General features: G+C 44.8%; 1 protein-coding gene across 1 annotated transcript in view; it reads right to left on the bottom strand.

Annotated features, from left to right (window-relative positions):
• Positions 1-19,947, bottom strand: part of N (neurogenic locus Notch protein) — a 200,137-nt gene extending 180,190 nt beyond the window's left edge. The window contains exon 1 of the mRNA XM_076172221.1: positions 19,739-19,947. Within this exon, the coding sequence (XP_076028336.1) occupies positions 19,739-19,832 (94 nt within the window). The 5' untranslated portion in view covers positions 19,833-19,947. The remainder of the gene's footprint in view (positions 1-19,738) is intronic.
• Positions 19,948-23,419: the final 3,472 nt, after the last annotated feature.

The raw sequence follows: 23,419 nt of genomic DNA, 5'->3' as shown, positions 1-23,419 counted from the left end.
GGAAGAGCTAAAGGTGATCCGCATTCCCCCCCTTTGGCTGCACTGCGTGACTCTGATCCGTAGAGGTACGATTCTAAAACCCATCATAATACTTCTTACTGCCGACATGCTATCTTCTTATTCAATTCAGAGAAAATCCTTCCACAATAAAGGGGTCAATTAACAGTCACCTTAATTACGAACATTCTTGAAATTGATGCAATTGCAAGTTTTTGTGTAAATACTCAAGTGCGTAGTAGCCTAACTTTAACAATTTATTCTATCGTTAATCAATGACTTTTAACCTTCACCAAACCTCACATTTTTCATTAATTAACACAAACTTAGGTCACAAAAATGTGTGTGTGTGTGTGCGTGTTTTTTACCTAGTTGTATTCTACGGGAAGGGGAGCTATGTTCGTAGTGACCCGTCTTTGTATCTCGCAACATCTAGCCTGTTCTTAAATTCTTGTATGGCATTTGCACACACTATTATTTCGTCCAATTTGTTCCAGATTGTGTTTGTGTGCGCGAACGCTTAAGTTAATAATCCCAATTAAGTTCCTATCAGCGGGGCGCTCGAAGGGAAAGCTGGGCTTATGTGAGCGTTCAGTTCACCCATAACCATGTCCAGCGGTCTGTATTACGCCTCTGAAGGCGGTGCACAGTCACCACCAAAAGTCCTGCCCAGGGGTAAGTACCCACGCTCGCTGCCATAGACTGTGCTCATTCCAACCCTACAAGTTTATAGCTCAATCAAACTAAGGTTAACTTCTAGTTAACCCCATCTCGGCCATCATTACAGCCGATATGTATGTTTATGTTGCCCAGCGAGCATCACTCCTGCCAGGGGCGATGGAGAATAGGGCCAAAGAGGAGTGACGAGAGTAGTGAGAAAGGGGGAGAGAGTGAGAAGGACCCGGAGTGATGGTGAGAGTAGGAGGGTGGGGGGAGGCGAGGTGACGTGAGAGTGGGAGGGTGGGGAAGGAGAGATGACGTGAGAGTGGGAAGGTTGGGGAGGCGAGATGGCGTGAGAGTGGGAGGGCAGGGAAGGCGAGATGACGTGAGAGTGGGAGGGTGGGGGAGGCTAGATGACGTGAGAGTGGGGGGGCGGGGGAGGCTACATGACGTGAGAGTGATGCGAGATGACGTGAGAGTGGGAGAGCTGAGGAGACAAGACGACGTGAGGGTTGCGTTAGAGTGAGAGGCGGTACCACGTGAGAATTGTGTGAGAGTGGGAGGCTGGCCGACGGGATACAGCAACAAAGGCAGCGAACGTGAGAAAAGAAAGTTCCGTCCTCAGCAGCCAGGCGGAGACGTCCCACCACTCTACGTTCTCGAACTCCTCCACGTCCTCGAACTCCTCCACGTTCTCGAACTCCCTCACGTTCTCGAGCTCCTCCTCGTTCTCGAACTCCTCCACGTCCTTGAACTCCTCCACGTCCTCGAACTCCTCCACGCTCTCGAAATCTTCCACGTCCTCGAACTCCTCCACGTTCTCGAACTCCATCACATTCTCGAACTCCTCCACGTTCTCGAACTCCTCCAACCTCTCGAACTCCTCCACGCTCTCGAACTCCCTCACGTTCTCGAACTCCTCCACGTTCTCGAACTCCTCCACCCTCTCGAACTCCCTCACGTTCTCGAACTCCTCTACGTTCTCGAACTCCCTCACATTCTCGAACTCCTCCACGCTCTAAAACTCCACGTTCTCGAACTCCTCCTCTTCTTCCTCCGCCCTGACCACTCTGTCACAGAAGAAGAGTTCTTGGGGAGAGTCTGCGAGTTCGCTCGTTATCCAACAGACTTCGAAAGGAAATGGTGTACAATCTAATCCCTCATCCCGTCGTCATTATTTTCCTCCTCCTCCTCCTCCTCCGTGCATTGGGCATTCTGACACTCGCTTTCAGCTGTATCATGTCCCAAATGCTACACACACACACACACACACCGGGTTCGAATCCCGCCCAGGGCTGAATTAATTCCAGTATCGCTGACCTGCGGGTCGTTACTCCAACTCTCGTGGGCGGGCAGTTGTGTGTGTGTGTGTGTGTGTGTGTGTGTGTGTGTGTGTGTGTGTGTGTGTGTGTGTGTGCGCGTGTAAGGTCACAGCATCACCCATAGATCGGTCATATACGAGCTCTGAGCTCTCTTCCGGGAGGGAAAATAGCTATCGATCACGAGTCAAACACGTGATCCAAGACCATGGTGAATCACACAAGTACGCATATATGTATACTGATCACAATGAAACCACTAGGGACCAACCTTCCCATGACGTCATATCGTCCATTTAACCTCCGAAAAGAAATGCCCTGTTCTTGTGTTGACCTCCGCCTCGCGTTTTTTGCCAGAACAAAGTATGTAGATGTCGTCACCGGTGGTTTGGAATGGCTAAAACGCATCCGACAATCGCGTGGAAAAAATTATAATAATAATAATGTAGCTGGCTGGCCACGCAAAAAAGGAAATAAAATGCAATTTGTGAATGCAGATTGGGACCGGCGTGCCGGGGGGCCGCAGGGGCCACAGCGTGAGTCCAGAGCTGAGAGAGAGAGAGAGAAAGTGTGTGTGTGTGTGTGTGTGTGTGTGTGTGTGTGTGTGTGTGTGTGTGTGTGTGTGTGTGTGTGTGTGTGTGTGTGTGTGTGTGTCACCATGGTCGTGGACTCGTGATCGACAGCTACTCCCCTCCCGGAAGAGAGCTCAGAGCTCGTATATGACCGATCTATGGGTAATGTTGTGACCGTACACGCACACACACCCACACACCCCAACTCCCAGCCCACGAGAGTTGGAGTAACTACTCCCAGCGCAGCGATACTGAAATTATTTCAGCCCTGGACGGGATTCGAACCCGGACCACCGTAGTGGCGGCCGGGAAATCTACCCCTGCGTTGTGTGTGTGTGTGTGTGTGTGTGTGTGTGTGTGTGTCTTCTGCCTCTTACAATCTTGACCAGTATTTCAAGGCTGACAACCTTATTATGTACACACACACACACACACACACACGCACACGATCTTCACAACAACTTGGGACTTGACCACCTCTTCCTCCTCCTCCTCCTCCTCTTCTTCCTTTCATGGGAAACCCAAGTGACGACAACCGAGGAAGACAAGAGGAGAAAACGTCCCCCGCTGTGCCTAAAGACCCGATCAGAGCACAACGGTCCGCCTCTTGACCGTCCCAAGCGAGACCCGAGGTCGAACCCCGGCCGCTCAGCTCACCGCCATCTAAGAGGTTACCTCCCCTTAACCTCATTTCCACGGTTGGTTGTAAACAAGTTAAATTAGCGAGATTAAAGGGAGCGCCTGCTGGGCATTGTATGCGTCATCGAAGGAGACTGCAAGAGGCCATAAGGCCTACGCTAGGCAGTTCCATGTCCATTACCACCTGTCATCCCCATCCATAAAGTAGTCTAGTTGTTTTAAGAAAAAAAAAAATACAGTATCGGAAAAAAGCCAACTAAAAGCAAACTGTACACAAATACGTGTGTGTGTGTGACTGTGTGTGTGTGTGTGTGTGTGTGTGTGTGTGTGTGTGTGTGTGTGTGTGTGTGTGTGCGCGCGCGCGCGTCAGAGAGAAAGACGCGTGAGATAATTTGATTGACGAAAACAGCCAAGTGGGAAATTGTCCACCGCGCCGAGAATCCGAAAACACAAGATCGGCCAGGTAAGTGAGATCCCTTAATGCCGGATTATTGTCCACCTTTCCCGCATAAATCGAACCACAAAGACGCACCAGGTGAGGGGGGAAGAAGGAGGGGGGAAAGGGGGAAGGGGGGAAGGGAGGGGATCCTCGAGGTCTTAACAATCGGGAGAAGACGAACGAGGAGGAGGAGGAGAAGGAGGTGTCAGAGGTACGAGGAGGAGAGGAGGGATGAGATTTCGAGCTCTTAACAGTCGGCAGAAGACGAATGAGGAGGAGGAGGAGGAGGTGTCAGAGAGGTACGAGGAAGAGAGGAGGAGAGGAGAGACGAGGAGGAGGGACGTGGAAGAGAAACAAACTTAAGGAGAATAAGAAAAAATATATATAGAATGACGAGTATCAAGGGGAGGAGGGAGAAAGGAAGAGCGAGGAGATAGTGATGGTGAGGAGGAGGAGGAGGAGGAGGAAGAAGAAAAGGTGAACGACAACCACGAAAGCACCCAACCTTGGTCAGGTCGAGTCAGGTCACAAAGGCTTTGCCCCCCTCCCCACCCCATCCCACACCTGTTTGCCCCCCTGCTCCCCCCCCCCTCCGCCGTCCGGCCAACAGCTTCTTCCTTTCCCGTGACCTCGACGGACGGGGGGAGGGGGGAGGGGGGGAAAGGTGAGGTCACTCTGTTCCCACCCCCTACTTAGGGGGGAAGGGGGGGAGGGGAGAGAAGACGAACAAAGCTGAAGAAATCTATTTCCTGTGGTCAATTCCCAGGAAAAGGGGGAAAATTATAATTATAAAAAAACAAAATAGAAATAAAATCTACCATAAATCTTTCGTTCACGTGTGGGACGTCCATCTCAACTCAACTGTCATATCTACCATGTGCGGTCAAATTATTGTATCCTAGGGCCATTTACACTTACTAGAATGTTACGTTTGTGGATATAATTACGTATATTACAAAGGAGGAGCATGTCGACAGGATACCCTTTGGTCCTGAACTAGGTCGGATGTATAATATATATATATACATATACATATATATATATATATATATATATATATATATCTGTATATATGTATATATCAGACAATCTCCTTGACAGTGGCGCACGGGATTCGAACCCGCTGCATCTGGACCCAAACTTCCAAGACACCCGGGTTCGAATCCCGCGCGCCACTGTCAAGGAGGTTGTCTGATTGATGTCGCTGTTCACTAGCGAATTTCTCTCTCACACACACACACACACACACATATATATATATATATATATATAAAATGATATATAGATATGAAAGTGGCAACTGCCGACAAGTGTATCGAAATAAACACCAAACGTGAGGTCGAGCCTTTATTAGTACGAAAACAGTTTCGTTGGTCACAGATTTATATCAAATACTTGAAAAAATCTGTAAAATGCGAAACTTTGTACTAACATCGGCTCCATTCTCACATTTGATGTTTATTTATTATTGATTTATTTCATTATTATTTATTCATTTATTTCGATGTGCTATTAACCTCATTTCCATTTTGATGGAGCATTAATCATTTTATTCTGGTTACCGCCGTCGGCTCTTGATCATGGGACGTATAATAACCAGCAAAATAAACATGAATAAAAATGAATAAACGAGAGGAAATAAACAAATTAAATACGCTAATAAATCGAATAAATCATATTTCGGATTGTACATTTATTACAACTCCACCATATCAATTTTCGTCGAAAACGTCTAAGTCGGTATGACGTCATATCTGTCGTCAGCTAATTTTTTGTTTTCTGCGGAGGCAAATTATGAACTGAGTGCCCAGGAGGAGGAGGAGGAGGCGAAGGAAGAAACGAGGAAAGAGGAGACAGGGAATAAAGAAGGAATGGGGAAAACCAGGAGAGGGAAAGAAGATAACGAGTATAAATAAAAGAGGAAGAAGAAAACGAGGAGGACAAAAAGAGTAGAAGAACGAAAAGAAGATGAGGAGGAGGAGGAGGCTGGCACTTGACACTAGCCACCCAACACACTTGTTGATCTCGGCGTGGTAGTGGACCAATTAGCGCCAGCCTTACTTAAGCCTCAGCCAATCAGAGGGCGCCTTCCAACCGACCCGACCACTTGCTGGTTGCCTCCTACTCCTACTCCTCCTCCTCCTCCCCCTCCTCGGGCGGTCTCTATCTGCTGTAGGGACGTGCGAGACGCGAGTCTAACCCCACCCTGGGTGCCAAACATCCTCTGGCACTCCAGACAGTGCCAAACACACACACACACACACACACACACACACATACACGCACTTCACTGGGCGACCGTTACATGGTACACTGCATATAACAACTCAAGACGCTGAATACAACCCCATCTCCCCTTCAGAAAAGGAGGAAGAGGAAGGGGAGGAAGAGGAAGAGGAGGAGGAGGGACCACGTGAAGAATCGGTACCTCAGACTTCAACAGGATGACAATTCTTCATGTGGGCTATCCTAAGGTGACAATTCTCCATATGGGTTTACGATTCTTCGGTTGTATAAGTTGAAGACAATAAACATTATAACCCTCATTCAACCTAACCTAACCTAATCTTTATTCCACTGTTGATATTCGGCGTACTGGGGTGACAATTCTTCACGCGGGATCTCATGGGGTGACGATTCTTCACGTCTGCGTTCTGGGGTGACGAAGCACGTGGCCACACAGCCTCAATCCTCTGCAGAACCATCGGCCTAGCCCGTGGAAGACGGCACAACCCCAGCACATGGTGACTTAGATATGAGAACAAGTGACATCCGTTCATTTAATCTGGCTAAGATAGAAGAGGACGTGACATCCGTTCATTTAAACGCCACGCTATCATTTCCTTTCCTTCCAACCAAAAAAAGCCTTTCGTTGTCACGTTTCAGGCGCAAACAGACCCTTGGACACGTTACTACCCTGCTGAAGGCATCGGGGAGGGGAGAAAGGAAGCCCGTGCGCGCGCGCGCGCGGGCGCGGGCTCAGAGGCGTGGGTCAGAGGGCAACCCGCATCACGTTACGGGCCGCGTGGCACCCGAGACACCCCCTGGGCGTCAGGGCCATCTGGGGAGAGGCGGGGGGAGGGGGGAGGGTGTCACGACGGTTGGTGGGGTGGGGGGATTGGGTGAGGAGGGGAGATTAGGTAAGTTGGGGGTTAGGGGTTGGGGTGAGAGGATTGGGTTAGTGGTGGTTTAGGGTTGGGAGATGAGGTGAGTGGGGGGTTGAGATTGAGGGGATTGGGTTAGTGATAGGTTGAAATTGAGAGGATTGGGTTAGTGGTGGGTGGATGAGAGGATTGGGTTAGTGGTGGGTGGATGAGAGGATTGGGTTAGTGGTGGGTTGAGATTGAGGGGATTGGGTAAGTGGTGGGTTGAGATTGAGAGGATTGGGTTAGTGGTGGGTTGAGATTGAGAGGACTGGGTTAGTGGTGGGTTGAGATTGAGAGGACTGGGTTAGTGGTGGGTTGAGATTGAGAGGATTGGGTTAGTGGTGGGTTGAGATTGAGAAGATTGGGTTAGAGGTAGGTTGAGATTGAGGGCTGGGAGTGAGTGGTGGGTTCGGGTTGAAAGGAATGTGTTGGGGTTGGGATTGCGGGGTTAGGGAAAATTGGGGTCGGTCTAGGTTATACAATGACAAGGGGGTCTCCAACCATCCCCTCATACCAATAACATCCTCTGATGCTAACCAGAATAAACTATGTGAATGGCGTCATCTGGGTACAGGGATTCTGGCGACACCTAGAGGTGTCTAAGTTGGCAGAAGCGTGGCCAAGGGTGAAGGAAATCATCTGCATTTAGCCAGAAGAATATGAAACATGTATGGTTTCAGAACTCGATCATGGCATTGCGAGGGTCCACTACAGGCGAGATTGTTACGTCAATTTGCGTTTATCTGAGAAAAAACGTGTGCATTATTATTATCATCAATATTGCGCCTGATATTGAATGTATAATGATGGGAGTGGCCCTGTAGGGTTCTCAACTCCCCCAAAATATCTCGTAGACGCTCATGTGGGGGGAGTTTGGCTTCCAATTTTTGGGCCCCAAATTTTTGGGGGCAAAACTATAGGCCCCAAATTTTGGGGGGCAAAATTATGGGCCCCAAATCTTGGGGACAAAAATTTTGGGGAAAAATTATGGGCCCCAAAGTTTGGGAACAAAAATTTTGGGGTTTACTGATGTGAGGCGATTAAAAATATTCCTCAACCGGGCGTCACGTGATTTCACTGCATATCTACTCCCTTCCCTACCGGGAGGATGATGCCACTGGGATTAATAAAATCGCCTGGCGATTGTGTGGATAAAAGGAACAGTGCCACCCAGGACGGAAGGGACTCGTTAAGAGACGAATGAAATACTCTGACGTCACCACCAATTGTCATCATTTGTCTGCAAGGCGATGATTGGTGGGTTGTTTACGCGGGTGTGGGCGGACCTCCCCCCACGCCCATGATACAGTTGTGACCAAAAGTTGCGAGGCAGCTTTTGATTAACGCCATACCAATTCGTTTTTTTCTAAGTGTTTTTTTCTTCATTCTTCGACGTTTAAAGAAAACGTTTCGAACGAAAACGTTTCAGATCCTTGTCAACAAACGTCAATTTTACGTCGCGGTGCGTCTCTACGGTGCGTCAAAACTTTTGCACACATCTGTATCCGACGCACATCCTGAAGGATGTCGAGTCCTTACGTGACGTCACGAATCGTTCTCTTGTGAATTAAATCGCCTGGCGACAGATGAGACAAATTCATTAAGCTGAATGGCTGTGGAAATATGTGCTGTGTCTCGCTGCATTGCTTCTGACCCAGGCCAGTGGGCGGGATACAGGGATGACCCGTCATCCATGTGGAGCTAAGAGGAGGGGGGGGGAAAGGGTGGTAGATGAGAGTGGAATGGGTGGGAGTGGGTATATGCCTTTTGACTTTGGCTACCCCCTGGTAAGGTGGAAAAAGTCCTTGGCATATAGATATATAGTTGTGGAAGGGTTAGAAGTGGAACGTAGCTTCTATGGTTGGTGGATGTAATCTAACAACATTCGAATGGCTTGTTAAATCACACACACACACACACACACACAGAGAGAGAGAGAGAGAGAGAGAGACCAATTCTTAGGTTAGAACACGTGCGGGTACCAGTGTATCGGGTAATACTCGGATACTCGAATCGGTTCGAGACAAGACAACCCCCCGACCCCACTCCCTGTGTGTACACTGATCACCCTGCCAGCTGAACAGAACCGCCTGGGCACCGCGAGCGAGTCGAGTTTTTATAAGATTAATGTCATATACAAGGCCTGCAGCGCAGTTCACGTGTATGTGTGATTCACCATGGTCTTGGATCACATGTTGGACTCGTGATCGACAGCATTTCCCTCCCGGAAGAGCTCGTATATGACCGATCTATGGGCAATGCTGTGACCTTACACGCACACACACACACACACAGCTCCCCAGCCCACAAGAGTTGAAGCAACAACCGCAGCACAGCGATACTGAAATTATTTCAGCCCTGGGTGGGATTGGAACCCGGACCGCCGTAGCGGCAACCGAGAACTCTACCAACTGCGCCACAAGTGTACGTGTTCAATGTTCGACGACAATTTTTCTTTCGTTTTATTTTTTCCGTAAGCGGATCTTCTAATGCATTACGCTTCTCTGCTGCAAATATTATTTTGACGATTTTCGAATGATTTGTATAGCAGAGATGAAGGTGACGCCACGTAATGACATTATCTCTGCATAATAATTTCTATCATTACTATCGTTATCATCACTGTTTGTGCTATCATCATCACTATCATTATTATTATTGTATTGGTTAACAGTTGGAGTGTTGTTTGGCCAGTCCCCTTATAAGACGGAAAGTATCTTTTGGCATACGTATGTATGATTACCATCCCCAGTTCACCGGCGCTTCTGTCTTTAATCGTAAATTGGGCACATTTAGCATGAGAGATGTATCCTTTAGTTATGGTGATATTTATGTATCTACTCATTTGTTTATATCATGCTACGCTGGCGAGTTTGAATAGCCTTGGAATTATCCTACGCCATAACACTATTCACAGTTTCATAAAGGATTACAAAGGAGGATCATGCCGACAGGAGACCTTTTGGTCCATAACTAGGTCGGAAACGAAAAAATTATGATGATAAATAAATACACAAATAAAAATAATATAAATAATATTAAATAAATAGGTAAAGCTAAATAATAAACAGATAAATAGTAAGTAAATAGGTTAAATAATAACAAATGGTATAAACGGTAAATAATAAATGGTAGCCATAATTCATTATGGCTGCCGTTACATATTTCCCCTTCGCTTAGGGAGGTGGTGGGAGAGGAGGGGGAGAGGGGGAGGGAAGGGGGAGAGGAGGGAGAGGGCAAACCAGCTGTGCAAGAGAGATCCCGCGGGAGAATAGGAGACCGCTACAGAGTACACAAGAGTTCCTTTCAGGAAAAGGACACATACATCCTCCTCCTCTCCCCCCTCCCCCCTCCGACCGACGCCGCACGTGCACGCACGTGTAGGGCCAGTTTTAAAGGGCCTCCGCCAACGGTCACCGAAGAGGAGGAGGGAAGAGGAAGAGGAGGAGGAGGGAAGAGGAGAAAAAGAGGAGAACGGGGGTAAAGAGGATCACAAAGAAGAATAGGATGAGGCAAAGAAGAGGAAGAGGAAGAGGAAAAGAAAGGGGAGGAAAAAAGAGAGGAAGTGGAAGAGGAGGAGGAGGAGGAAGAGGAGAAGGACGCTATGGTTGTAGCAGCTGGCAAGGATGAAAAGAGCAAAGTGGGGGGAAGGGGGGAGAGAGGGGAGAGGGGGGAAAGGACGCCTTTGGGAAAGGATGCTAGTGGGAGACTGCCAAACGGAAGTGGGAGGTGAGAGAGGAAGAAGGGATGAGGAAGTGGAAGCTATGACGCTGGGGGGGGGGGATTTGGGGGGAACAGAACTATCCCCCCACACCTCCTGTCAAGATACCCCCTCCACACACACACACACGGTTAGAAAGGCCAACAGATTCTAGAATTCCAAAGTCCGAACAAGAACAGGTCATTTCACATCCGAGACAGAATAAATACTAAGTCGAGTTATGAGGCTGTCATACCTCCATATGACGTCATACGGTTTCCTTTCTCACACTGAAGTGACCTATTCTTGTTCAGACCTTGAAATGTGTCGTTCTATTTTAATATATTATTCAAATGGAGAAATATATAATAATTTAATTACACGCGAGCACGCATGTGTGTGCGTGTGTGTGTATGCGTGTGTGTGTGTGTGTGTGTGTGGTTCACCATGGTCTTGGATCACATGTTGGACTCGTGATCAACAGCTATTTCCCTCCAGGAAGAGAGCTCAGAGCTCATATATGACCGATCTATGGGTAATGCTGTGACCTTACACGCACACACACACAACTCCCTGCCCACGAGAGTTGAAATTATTTCAGCCCTGGGCGGGATTCGAACCCGGACCGCCGTAGTGGCGGCCGGGAACTCTAACCACTGCGCCACGAGTCGGGAAAACTTACCATCCTGCCCCCTCAATACAAGTTTATGTTAATCTTTGTTAGTGTTACAAGGCCAAATTAAGCTCGTAATATCCCATTACTTAAACCCCTTTCAGTGCTTACGTGGTTAACAAACTACCCTGGGGGGGGGCAGGAAGCGGGGGTTTAGGATACTCTGTTTACCGGCGGGTTTAATCCACTTCCAGGTAGATTCGAGTTACTGAGCCCAAAGGAACGGAAGTCAGCCACGTTGGTCAACCATGGGACGATGATCCATCTTGCTCTCTGCGGAGCGGTGATTTGCGGGGACTCTGTCCTTGTCTGAGCCCAGTTAAAAAAAAAAAAAAAAAAAAAAAAAAAATGTATGGAGACCCATATTATCCGAAGTAATTTAATTAGTTCACTGTTATCTACATGTGTATTTGTCCCCCCTACAGACACGCGATTTTATTCAGGCAAAAGGACCTTCTACCCGTCGTATAGAAAGGGCTGGTTCTACCTGCAACAAGGGGTGGCTGAACCTTTTATTGTGACCTCCACCCGGATATTTAATTCACCCCTAAATACACAGACAGCTGGATGCACACTCCCACCTGCTGAACCAGGCTACCTGCTGGACCAGGCCACCTGCTGAACCAGGCTACCTCCTTAGCCATCCCACCTGCTGAATCAGGCTACCTGCTTAGCTATGCCACCTGCTGAACCAGGTCATATGCTGAATCAGGCTACCTGCTGAATCAGGCTACCTGCTGAACCAGGTCATATACTGAATCAGGCTACCTGCTGAATCAGGCCACCTACTGAATCGGGAGACTGAGTCCGGCCAACCACCCCCACGTTGGTGAGAAGGTTCAGAGGCTTTATGGACTGCTATTGACATCAAGACATCTCAAGGTTGACAAGACGCTAAGCAAGTTTCGGGACACAATGACCTTACCCAATGGTTTCCAACTATCCTTATATGACGGACTTTTATTGCTTCCAGCATCCCCCCCCTAAAACCTTTTTTGTATTTGTATGAACTTATATAAATATATGGTGGATGGGAGGGGACGAAACGAGTGGGAGTGGAATTGTGCCTTTGACTTTGGCTACCTCCCTGGTAAGAGGGATAGAGTATGTATGTATGTATGAACACGAGTATGTATGTATGTATGAACATAGTGGGTTCTTGTTGAACTTTACGAATGTGTTACGACATTACTTTGTAGTTATGTATGTATGTATGAACTTATATATTGTTTCTATTATTATCATTCTAGAAATGGATTGGATGACTGGCTGAATTATAATTTGCACGTATGTAAAGGCAAACACTTGTTCTTGGGATAATTTCATAATTCTTATTAAACAATTATCTTTAGCAGACGATATCACGCTCCCCCCCTCTCTTGTATCCTCACCATGCCTCCCTGGGGGGAGGGGGTGCGCGACCCCCCGTAGTTTGGAAACCAATGACCTAACCTATCTCTCCTACCTCGTGGAGATTAACTAAACCGCCAAGCATTAACCCGAATGGAAGACCAACTAGTATCCTGTAGGAAACCGGGTTAACCAATGAGGTTTAGTACGCGACCAATACTATACCAAGAGTATGCCACAACGATGAATAAAATCACCTGGCGCCAGCTGGAATACATATGTTGCGGGAACAGGGAGATGACAAAGAGGACAACCAGCTCTTAGTATTCTAGATTGAGACGACCTGTTTCCGACGAACAGGTGGTCGCCGACCAGTTGCAGGTACTTTGGAAGTCACTGGTAGTCGGTAACAAGATAAATTGATTGATAGATAGATATATTACAACACACAATGGATCCCCAGTACATAGATTTTCATCTTATCAACCACATCAACTTTTTCCATTTGAATTCCTTGCATAGGTTTTGTGTCGCCGACCGATCGCTTGGCTTTCGGTCGAAGGTGGTCGGAAACCGGTCGTAAGCTTGGTGAGAGGCGACCCGGGTATGACCTCAGACCCAAACACACTCGCACCTATGAACACCTCGTGGTTTTACTTGGAAGTAACACGATGAAGAAACACGACGGATTTGCCGCGACGTAGCACCAGCACCCAGCGTGGTACTGAGCGGCGCGGTCACAGGTTCACATGCCCGTAAGCGTACAGAAAATACATTAATTTCGAAATTTCTAAGAAACCATGAAGGATGTTACAATGACCGAATTCTCGCTAGTGCTAGTAGATAATAAAGCCATGTACTTGTGAGTGCGTGTGTGTGTGTGTGTGTGTTTCACAACCATGGTCTTGGATCACGTGTTGGACTCGTGACCGACAGCTATTTCCCTCCCGGAAGAGAGCTCAAAGATCGTATATGGTCAATCTATGGGTAATGCTGTGACCTTACACACACACACAAACTCCCCGCCCACGAGTTGCAGTAACGACCCGCAACGCAGCGATACTGAAATTATTTCAGCCCTGGGCGGGATTCGAACCCGGACCTCCGTACTGGCAGCCGGGAACTCTAACAACAGCGCCATCGTGTATGTGTGTGTGTGTGTGTGTGAGAGAGAGAGAGAGAGAGAGACCCTTTTAATATGAAGGACCCTCCCTCAGCTGAATAAAATCACCCATTGTCAGCTACAACAAACGACTAAAATCGTGAAACGTATCGAAAGAGTTACAGTAACCCTCTTCAGTGAAGACACTTCCAAAACCACCAAGTGACAATAGAGTGTAGTCCTTATGGTCTCTTGCAGTCTCCTTCATTATGTTCTTATAGTATTGTATCCAAAACAACATACAGAGTTCAAGATGAAACGACAACTAGAGAACCGACCCACACCTTCCCAGCATAACGAAAGCACCTTCAGGAACCCCCCCCCCCGCCCCATCCTCTCCTTCTACAGAAGTAAACCTCAGGAGTCCTTTGTCCTTGCGCAGGAGATCGCATGGCGCCTCAGGGGTACGAGTGACGCTTCCCGTCTGTCCTCGTCCGACAGAAGTGACGCCCGAAGGCGTCACACGTCAACGTGACATCCAACCTCGTGGGAAGCGAGCAACCACGAGACACCGGCTGCACGCCCTAAACCATCTGTGCTCCTCGTCGAGTTCTCGAGGTCCAACTCCAAGCTGAGTCCAGACGATTACATTCAGCTTTGTACAAACTCCAGTACGGGGCAGGTTAAACCCACTTCAAACAAACTTTCCCCATGGTGCATTTCGAAAATGGCGTTCAAGCTGACGTCATAAGAGTTTATTCGGTTGTCTAGAAAGGGGTAGTGGCGAGGGAGAAGATACAAGAAAATATAAGAATAGAATCTAATAATAATAAAATCGACGTGAAGTTACTCTCAACCCAACCGGCAACTTCAACTGGCACTGCCAAAACGCCAAATCTCTGCCACGTGGCACTATAACCTCAGGTCCAACGAAAACGGAGTCTGTATACTCAACAACTATCGTCCCAGAGAGAAACTGTCATTTACAGAGTGAAGACTCTTCCCCACCCAAAAGAAGAATATTAATCACCATTAAGTTACAGTCCCATTCTTTTTTACTCCCGTGTTATATACCAACAGGCTTTTCCTTCCTTATAAGCGAGGTAACCATACAAACCATGCACCCACACACAGACACACACACATCCCGTTCCATCCGTCACCCATTTCCCTATTATCCTAAATCCTTTTGAATTAAGGGCGATCCCAGCTCATCCTCCTAAAATCTCTTCTCCCGCCTCTTGGTGTCTCCCTGGGGCGATAGCGGATAGAATCGCAGGTCATCGAAGCAAAGACATCCTAATATGGACATTTTCAACGTCCTTCTTGTGGAGGAGCACTACAGACGCCCTTTAAGGATTTTCTTCTGGCTAGATACAAGAGATTTTGTTCCGCCAATAAGACGTCGACGATGTGTGGGAGCTACTCAAAGCTAGTGCATCTCTCACTGTATGTATGTATGTGTGTGTGTGTGTACAATAACAACAACAACAATAATAATAATAATAATAATAATAGATTTACTGTGTTAGCAGTGATGCAGAGATACACTGACAATATACAATCTGTGCTAATTTCAGAACTAGTCCCATTCGAGTATATAATGTGTGTGCGTGTGTGTATGTATTTACCTAATTGTAATTTACAGGAAAGAAGCAACGCTCGTTGGGTCCCGTCTCCTATTCTGTGTGTGTGTGTGTGTGTGTGTGTGTGTGTGTGTGTGTGTGTGTGTGTGTGTGTGTATTCACCTCGGATCTGCTGCAGCCTCTTTTCGAGACAGCCAGACACCACCCTACGGCAGTGAGCTCAGAGCTCATTATTAGTAGATCTCTGGGTAGGTGTGTGTGTGTGTGTGTGTGTGTGTGTGTGTGTAGTAATACATTGTCCATCACCACCTCCCCACATACTTTTCTCGGAAACTGCTTATAGTCCCTTCCATGAGTCTAATGCTCCATTTAAAAGCGTCTCGATTTTATCTACTCAAGTCTTCCCGTGCCGCCCGCTGATAACTGATCACAGTCTTCCTTATCTCTGTAGATATCTCTTTATGTCACAACCTCTCTGACCCTTTGGTGGTGGTGGGCGGAAGGCAGCACTCTCCTGGAGTCTCGGTTAGCTTTGCCTGGCCTTGATGATGATGATGAGGAGGAGGGGGAGATGAAGTAGGAGAAGAAGAAGAAGAAGAAGAACCCTTTCACAACACTTTGACCATATTCTTCTAGGTACAAGCAGGCGATTTTATTCAACTGAAGGAATTACGATAAACACACACATGTATATATATATGCAGGGTTTTTACATGACCGTGTAACAAATTATGCAGTGTCACCATAGAAGAGAAACTCGTAGACAGTAGGTACCTTCGTGTATTATATCTTGAGACAAAGTAAGACAGATGCAAGTAAGATTTATACGTAAATAAGGGAAGGAACTCCTGTTACCCCCCCCCATCTGTGTTCCTTCCATATGTATGTTTTAACCATATTTGCATGTCTTACTTTGAAGAGGTAATACACGAAAATGTTTACTGTCTAAAAAATTCTCATTTTCTGGTGATATTGTATATATGTATGTACACGTAACTACAAAGTAATGTCGTAACACATTCGTAAAATCAACAAGAACCCACTGTTGGATAAGAAAAAATTAAATAGATGATATCCATATATTTCGATCACGGACTGTGATCCTCTTCAGTGGAGGATCACAGTCCGTAATCGAAATATGGATATCATCTATTTCATTTCTTCTTATCCAACACAGTGGGTTCTTGTTGAGTACGTATACGCGCGCGCGCGCGCGTGTGTGTGTGTGTGTGTGTGTGTATATAAATATATATATATCACATAAAGAAGTGATCTGAGAATTATCCTTTGGAGGTGTTTGATGATCAACTGTGTTTAGCTGCATATACGGAGCACCGTGGTATGAAAGCATGAGCTAAGAGAGAGAGAGGGGGGGGGAGAGGGGGGGCAGGCGTGGAGTCAAGTACTAAATACTGGGGGGAGAGGGGGAGAGGTGGCAAAGGGTCAAGAGATAGAATTTAATACCCCCTCCCCCTCCCTTCATTATCCGAGGTCGATCCTACTCCCACTAAGTCCAGGGAGTAATTATCATAACGGGAGTCCAGCTGAATTATTCTCCATCCTTCATTAACCAGCTAAATACGCCCACCCCGCCCGCACGCCCACCCTCTCTGGGTGTACCAGATAACAAAGAAATTAAATTTGATGTTCCTGCACTTTCCTGAAGAAGGAAGAAAAGGTCCCGAAGTATTGCGAGATGGGGACAGCATAAGTCCTCTTTGTTTCTTCCTTTTTTTATTTATTTTGTGTTTTTTTTTATCTTTAACATTCTCTGGAGATAAGCAGATCCCGCGCTTCGCCAAGTACATTTCCATAATTGCGGCGGATTCGTGTTAATGCAATATTTTACAAGTTTAACGTTTTCCTCCACCATTTAGCCGAGTCATAAAGATCTTCGGGGAGAGAGAGAGAGAGAGAGAGAGAGAGAGAGAGAGAGAGAGAGAGTGAGTGAGTGAAGAGGGAGGAAGAGTGAAGAGGGAGGAAGAGTGAAGAGAGAGGAAGTGAAGAGGGAGGAAGAGAGGAGAGAGAGGAAGTGAAGAGGGAGGAAGAGAGAGAGAAAAGGGAGGCAGGAAGAGAGAGAGAAAAGGGAGGGATGGAGAGAGAGTGAGAAGGAGGGATGGAGAGAGAGAGAGAGAAGGAGGGATGGAGAGAGAGAGAGAAGGAGGGATGGAGAGAGAGAGGAGGGATGGAGAGAGAGAGAGAGAGAGAGAGAGAGAGAGAGAGAGAGAGAGACAGAGAGAGAGAGAAGGAGGGATGGAGAGAGAGAGAAGAAGGAGGGATGGAGAGAGAGAGAGAGAGAGAGAGATGGGGAATTCAGGAAGAGAGGAGGTGATGTAGGGAGGGAGAGGGGAGAATGACAGTAACATTCTGGCTGTCGCCAGGCGATTCTAATCACCTTAAAACCTCACATCCTGTCACTCATGTGACATACCATGCTAGATGTTATTAGAGAAACATCCCGTCAAACGAGCCCGCAACAGCCTCAACGCGAAAAGTGCGTTTCATAAGATTTTGATTTCCAGTCTACAATTTCGTCGAGTTTCGAAACGTCGATTTTTTTTTTTTTTTTAATTCTGGCTGTCAGGCCAGTTGATTCAATTGAATTAAATTATCTTCCATCGCGAGAGCTTAATTATTGGCTGATTCTATATGTTTCTTATCTGGAGAAACTTGAAGGAGTTTTCTGAGGTCTGTCGAGGATTCACACAGACTAAAACTGAATCCCCTTTAACATCATTTAGTTCCCTGGTGTTGATATATACAGTCTACATATCCAACTAGGCAGCTGGTAAGCGCCTCACAGCGTACGCACCTCTAAGACACCTAACAAGTCATAGACAAACCCTGCTGGAATGATGTAAAGACTTTGATCAACCAATTAACACATTAGGCTGCATCGTCACGGGTTCTTTGGTGCCACATCGAGAGGCACCTCTCCTACCCCCCCCCCACCACCCGTCAACGAGGAACACATCTGGCTAAAGTCCGTTAGGACACCGGAAGTCGGTACGACACCCAAAACCCGGACTCAGAAACCCACCAGAACTCGAACCCCATCCCCAGAAAACACAAGCTCCTGATGGGACCTCTCCTTCGGGTACTGACCGAGCACATACGCTGAAGGGGACAATAGGAGGTTGTAGGTCCTGTGTGAGAGGATAATACGCACGTGTATCAAAGGTTTAACTAATTCAAACATTAGCGCGCGTATAGCATACGCACCTACATGGGTCAGTTTTCCTGGAATATACGCCAAAAACATACTACTATTACCTTCTAATACCTTCATATTTTGCTCTAAATACAACGTACACACCATACATATTACTTACTTATACCAAAAGGAATCTACATAAAAAATTACATATAAATAAAAACCTGCAACACACGACAACTCTGTCCACCAGCAGCTGTTTGGGTGGCTGGGCAACACACAGGGCTACCAACATAAACACTATCCCTTTCCGACCTATTTCAGAATACCTACTGTATTCTCACAGATCCTAACCAAACCCTCATCAATCACACATTTCAAAGAAACGCCATGCCATAAGAAAACGACGAGGAGCATATAGTTGACGAAATACACTACCCTGGGAAACTCCCACACGGAAGGGTTGGTACCACCGCACACCATCTGGCCCTTGCTGGAGCAGCACGCCGGGAATTTTCAAACAAGAACTGCCAAGGCCTATGCAGCGAGCTACTGGGCTCATTGGGATAAAAAATCATACCCTGACACACCTAAAAAACACCTAGGAACCCGAAAATTCGTGTGTGAGAACGAGGACAGTGAAGGGAGCACGTGAGGCGAGTGCGTGAGAGACAGGACGAGCTCCCCCGCACACAAAGGATGTTAGGACGCCCGGGGCAAGAACCGAAGGAATGCCCATGCGACTCGACTTATACTCGCGCGCACGCACAGCGCCAGACACATCCATCCTACCTCCTTTCACCAACTTCCATTACACCATGTCTGAAGTTCTCCTAAAACGAAATGCACGACTAACTCACGCAAAGCCCCTTACAGCTAAAACGTAAAATCCACATAAACGAATATAAACAGGAATAATAACAAACATTAAATGCCTTATACGTTTTTTTTTTGTCGAGGATATGACACGTCCACATCTGCATCCTATTACTCGACCGATGAGTGAAATAAAATAATTGTTTATTTGACAAATTGCCATAATAATAGTAATAAGGAAACAGTCCTGGTATTGTATCTACTATTGGTGGGAATGACATCAAATGCTATGCAGTCCATTAATATTCTTTACTCCGACATATACCACTGACAGAAGACACATAATTATTAGTTTCTTCTGAACTACAAAGTAGAATAATTAAAATAAACAAACTACGTATGCAGTTTGTATAAATAAATATTGCCCGTCATAAGGCAACCTATTGATTTAACACACGTTTTTATGAGAAGCAATTGTTTATTAGTATTGTTAATGTATTAGCATTTGTGTAAGTCAGACCAGGACGGTTTTACAGGGTGACAAAGTACTCTACACAACATAACCAACTGTTGATGTTCGCTTACCTTCAGCAGTGGCAGAAAGGAGGATGATTCCCCACCACAGAGTAATACCCGCGTGCTTTGGCATACTGCGGGAACTAAACACTATAATCCTCATTGGCACATTTAAGCAGCTTTTTCACCATAACACAACAAACATGTATCACAAATCACTCGATTCAAAGTTTGAGAGTCATTCCTCCGTTCTATGAGGTCCACCCACTTCAGCTTCCCCACTCAGACTGATTATGAACTCTGGAAGGACCGCCTACTCGCCGTATCCCTCCGCCGAGGGTATGACCACACACCCATTGTAAGATAATATCTCACGCATAACTAATGTTATTTTTGTAAGTATTATTTGCATAAACACATTTTCACTTCAATATAATTTGCAATTATTATATTTTAAACAGATGTATTTCTTAAAATAACGCAAAACAGTTTTTATTTGCTATTGTGGCGGAGCTACTTTTGTTTAGGACGCATAAGCTCCGCCCCTAATCGGTGCCCACCAATCATGTTTTATCTCTGGTAATAGGGCTCGCAAAACACTTGTGTTCATTATGCTGAAAACCATTCATGAAAAAATATTTATTACCTCGAGTTGAATGCATGCATGATATCTAACATTTAATATGATGTCACATGCAATGAATATAAAACTCTGGAGGTTATTATATCCTAATTGAAAGTGCAATTCAGGCGAATGGACTGTTTTATAAAGTAAAACATGTTTTATAAGAATTTAGAACATGTACCTACATGATTGACCCCATGTGGTCCGATTATTTTGTAATTTGTTCATTCATATGATGAATTTGATAGAATATGTGTCTTTATGGCAGTTTCTGTCAAATAATTGCGAGTTTGTTGACGTTTAGTGACAGACTTTCCGTTTTTCGCCAACAATTAGCAGCCGTAATTACATGAACAATTTCCCACTATTCGACACTACATCACAAACTTTACACATACATACCATTGCGAGGAGCATTACACCTAATCAAATAAAAACTCAAATTTGAGTCAAATCGACCAGAATAAGATTTGTAAAGTAAATAATAATGACCAAAGGAAAATATAATCACCCAAAATATTAATTTCTATGGCGCATAGGTTATAATTTTTAGCTGAATAAAATCATCTGCCGCTAACTAACTACGCATTGGATTATTTTCTTCAGACCACCTACTTCGAAATAAAATCAACGCCCTGATGGCTGGAAATAATTATTTTTCGTCTGATTCGTATGTACTGCGAATCAATTTTCAATAATCAGATTTCCCTTCAATACGCTTACCTCCATAAGGAGGTGCATCCCCGAGGGGCTGATACTCGGTCTTCGGACTGAGGCCACGATTTCTCTATTAATTTCGATTGTATTTCTTACACATTTTTTCGCATAAGGAGAATTGACAACCGGCGACGAATCACTGCTTCGGCTACTATAAGCTTGTGACGTAGAAACACTCCCACAGTTATACAACTGCCCACCGCAGAAGGTTGTGAGGATCGTTGCCAGATGATGTGAGGCTGTGGGTTTCTAGTCAATGAAACTGGAGGAAACAAATGTAATTATTATGAAAATAATTATCATTTTAATTATCATAATGATAATCTTTATCATTAATTATTATTATTATTATTATTATTATTGTTATTATTATTATTATTATCATTATCATTATTATTATCATTATTACTATTGTTGTTATTATCATTATTATTATTATTATATTATTATTATAATTATTATTATCATTATTATTATCATTATTATTATTATTATTATTATTATTATTATTATTATTATTATTATTATTGTTATTATTATTATTATTATCATTATCATTATTATTATCATTATTACTATTGTTGTTATTATCATTATTATTATTATTATATTATCATTACTAATTATTATCATTATCATTATTACTATTAATATTAGTGTTATTATCATTATCATTATTGCTATTAATATTGTTATTATCATTACTATTATGTTATCATCATTATTCTAGTAATAATTTCCTACATCGCACAATTCACTATCACCAACAAATTTGGATACAGTACATTTCTAATCTACGGTCTATTTCATTCATATTTACTGTGAGAAGAAATGGAGCCAAAAAGGAACCCTGAGGAACTCCACTCGTAACATCTTTCAAGACAGATGTTTTACCATTTAGAGCAACTCGCTCTTTAAAATTGTTCTACAAATTTCTCGCCAAGCTTACCAGGTTACTTTTTAGACGGGGTTTACATAGTCTAACGGCTCGTCGAACGCGGTTCGACAGACACGTGTTTAAAGTGATGTGTGAACGTGTGAACGGGGTATTTGGTTGTCGAACACGTTGGTTAAACCCCAAGTACCCCGTTCACACATCACTTTAAACACGTGTCTGTCGAACCGCGTTCGACGAACCGTTAGACTTCTTACTCTATATGAAGTGAGTTTAGTTAATCTCTCTTGTAGGAACGTATCATAAACCTATCCCTAGTCCAGGAATACATCAAATCTATTTTTTAGATATCTGCTAGTTGCTGTTATTAGATTACTTTCTAGGTGGTAACAGATGGCATCTCAGTTATTTCTAGATTGTTTTTTTTTGTGAGTTAGTGGAGTCTATTCTTCACCCTTTTGGTATATGAAGACATTGTTTACAAAGCTCACATTCTCTTGGTACGCCCTTGGATGTGACCTTTTTTAAAGTAACTATTAATGGAATAACATATCTTGATCTATTTGATATATCATCTTATTCTATTATATTAATTAAATCACCTATCTATTGATCTATTTACGTATTTATTCATTTATCCATATAATATTTTTGTCTTATTTTTATGTCACCCGTTAGGCCCTGGTGTTTTGTTGCTTTTTATCTTTTCTATACATCACCTGATGTTTGTCTTGGTTGATCCTATTGACGAATGTCGCTTCCGCTCAAGAGATCACGTGACTCAGATAAGACTTCACTTCGATGTACAGACCCTCGATAACGAAAAGTTGACAGCCGAACTCGACAAACCCTTTCCGTGGCCTCTTAAGGGCCATTTACACGATCAAACGGTTTGTCAAACACGTTTGAAGTTATGTTTGACCGTGTGAATGGGGGTATTTGGTTGTCAAACGTGTTTTAATTTATGTTTGACCGTGTGAATGGGGTATTTGGTTGTCGAACACGTTTGTCAAACGTGTTTGACAAACAAATACCCCATTCAAACGGTCAAACATCACTCCAAAACACATGTTTAACAGTTTGACCTTGTAATTGGCCCTTTACTCTGCCTGCCGTCAGGCGATTTTATTCATCTCTTATGCATTCCATTGGAGATGTATACTAACTTCGATTATCGCCTTCTGTGCCTTTCTATTCTGGCTGTCGCCAGGCAATTACATTCATCTCTGTAGCACACACCCCCACCCCACACCCCCGCCTTCCCCCACCAGTGGGGGAAGGGGTATACAAATAGTCAAATTCTATTAACCGCTTTGTTCCGTACATGAGAGCCTTTTTTTTTTTTTTTTTTTTTTGTAAATTGGATAATTCTATTAACCGCTTTGTTCTGTACTTTTTCTTTTCTTTTTGTTTTTATTTGATTTTATTTATTTATTTACTTATCTTTTTATTTATATTTTTAGCGGAGTTCCTCATACATGAACACAGGAGGCGGTGTCCACGCTATGCCACA

This window comes from Oratosquilla oratoria, chromosome 32, assembly GCF_046742065.1.
Source record: "Oratosquilla oratoria isolate Oo_2021 chromosome 32, ASM4674206v1, whole genome shotgun sequence".
Lineage (NCBI taxonomy): Eukaryota > Metazoa > Arthropoda > Malacostraca > Stomatopoda > Squillidae > Oratosquilla > Oratosquilla oratoria.
The sequence above is the reverse complement of the archived record's forward strand: the minus strand, read 5'-3'. Positions and strand labels throughout refer to the sequence as shown.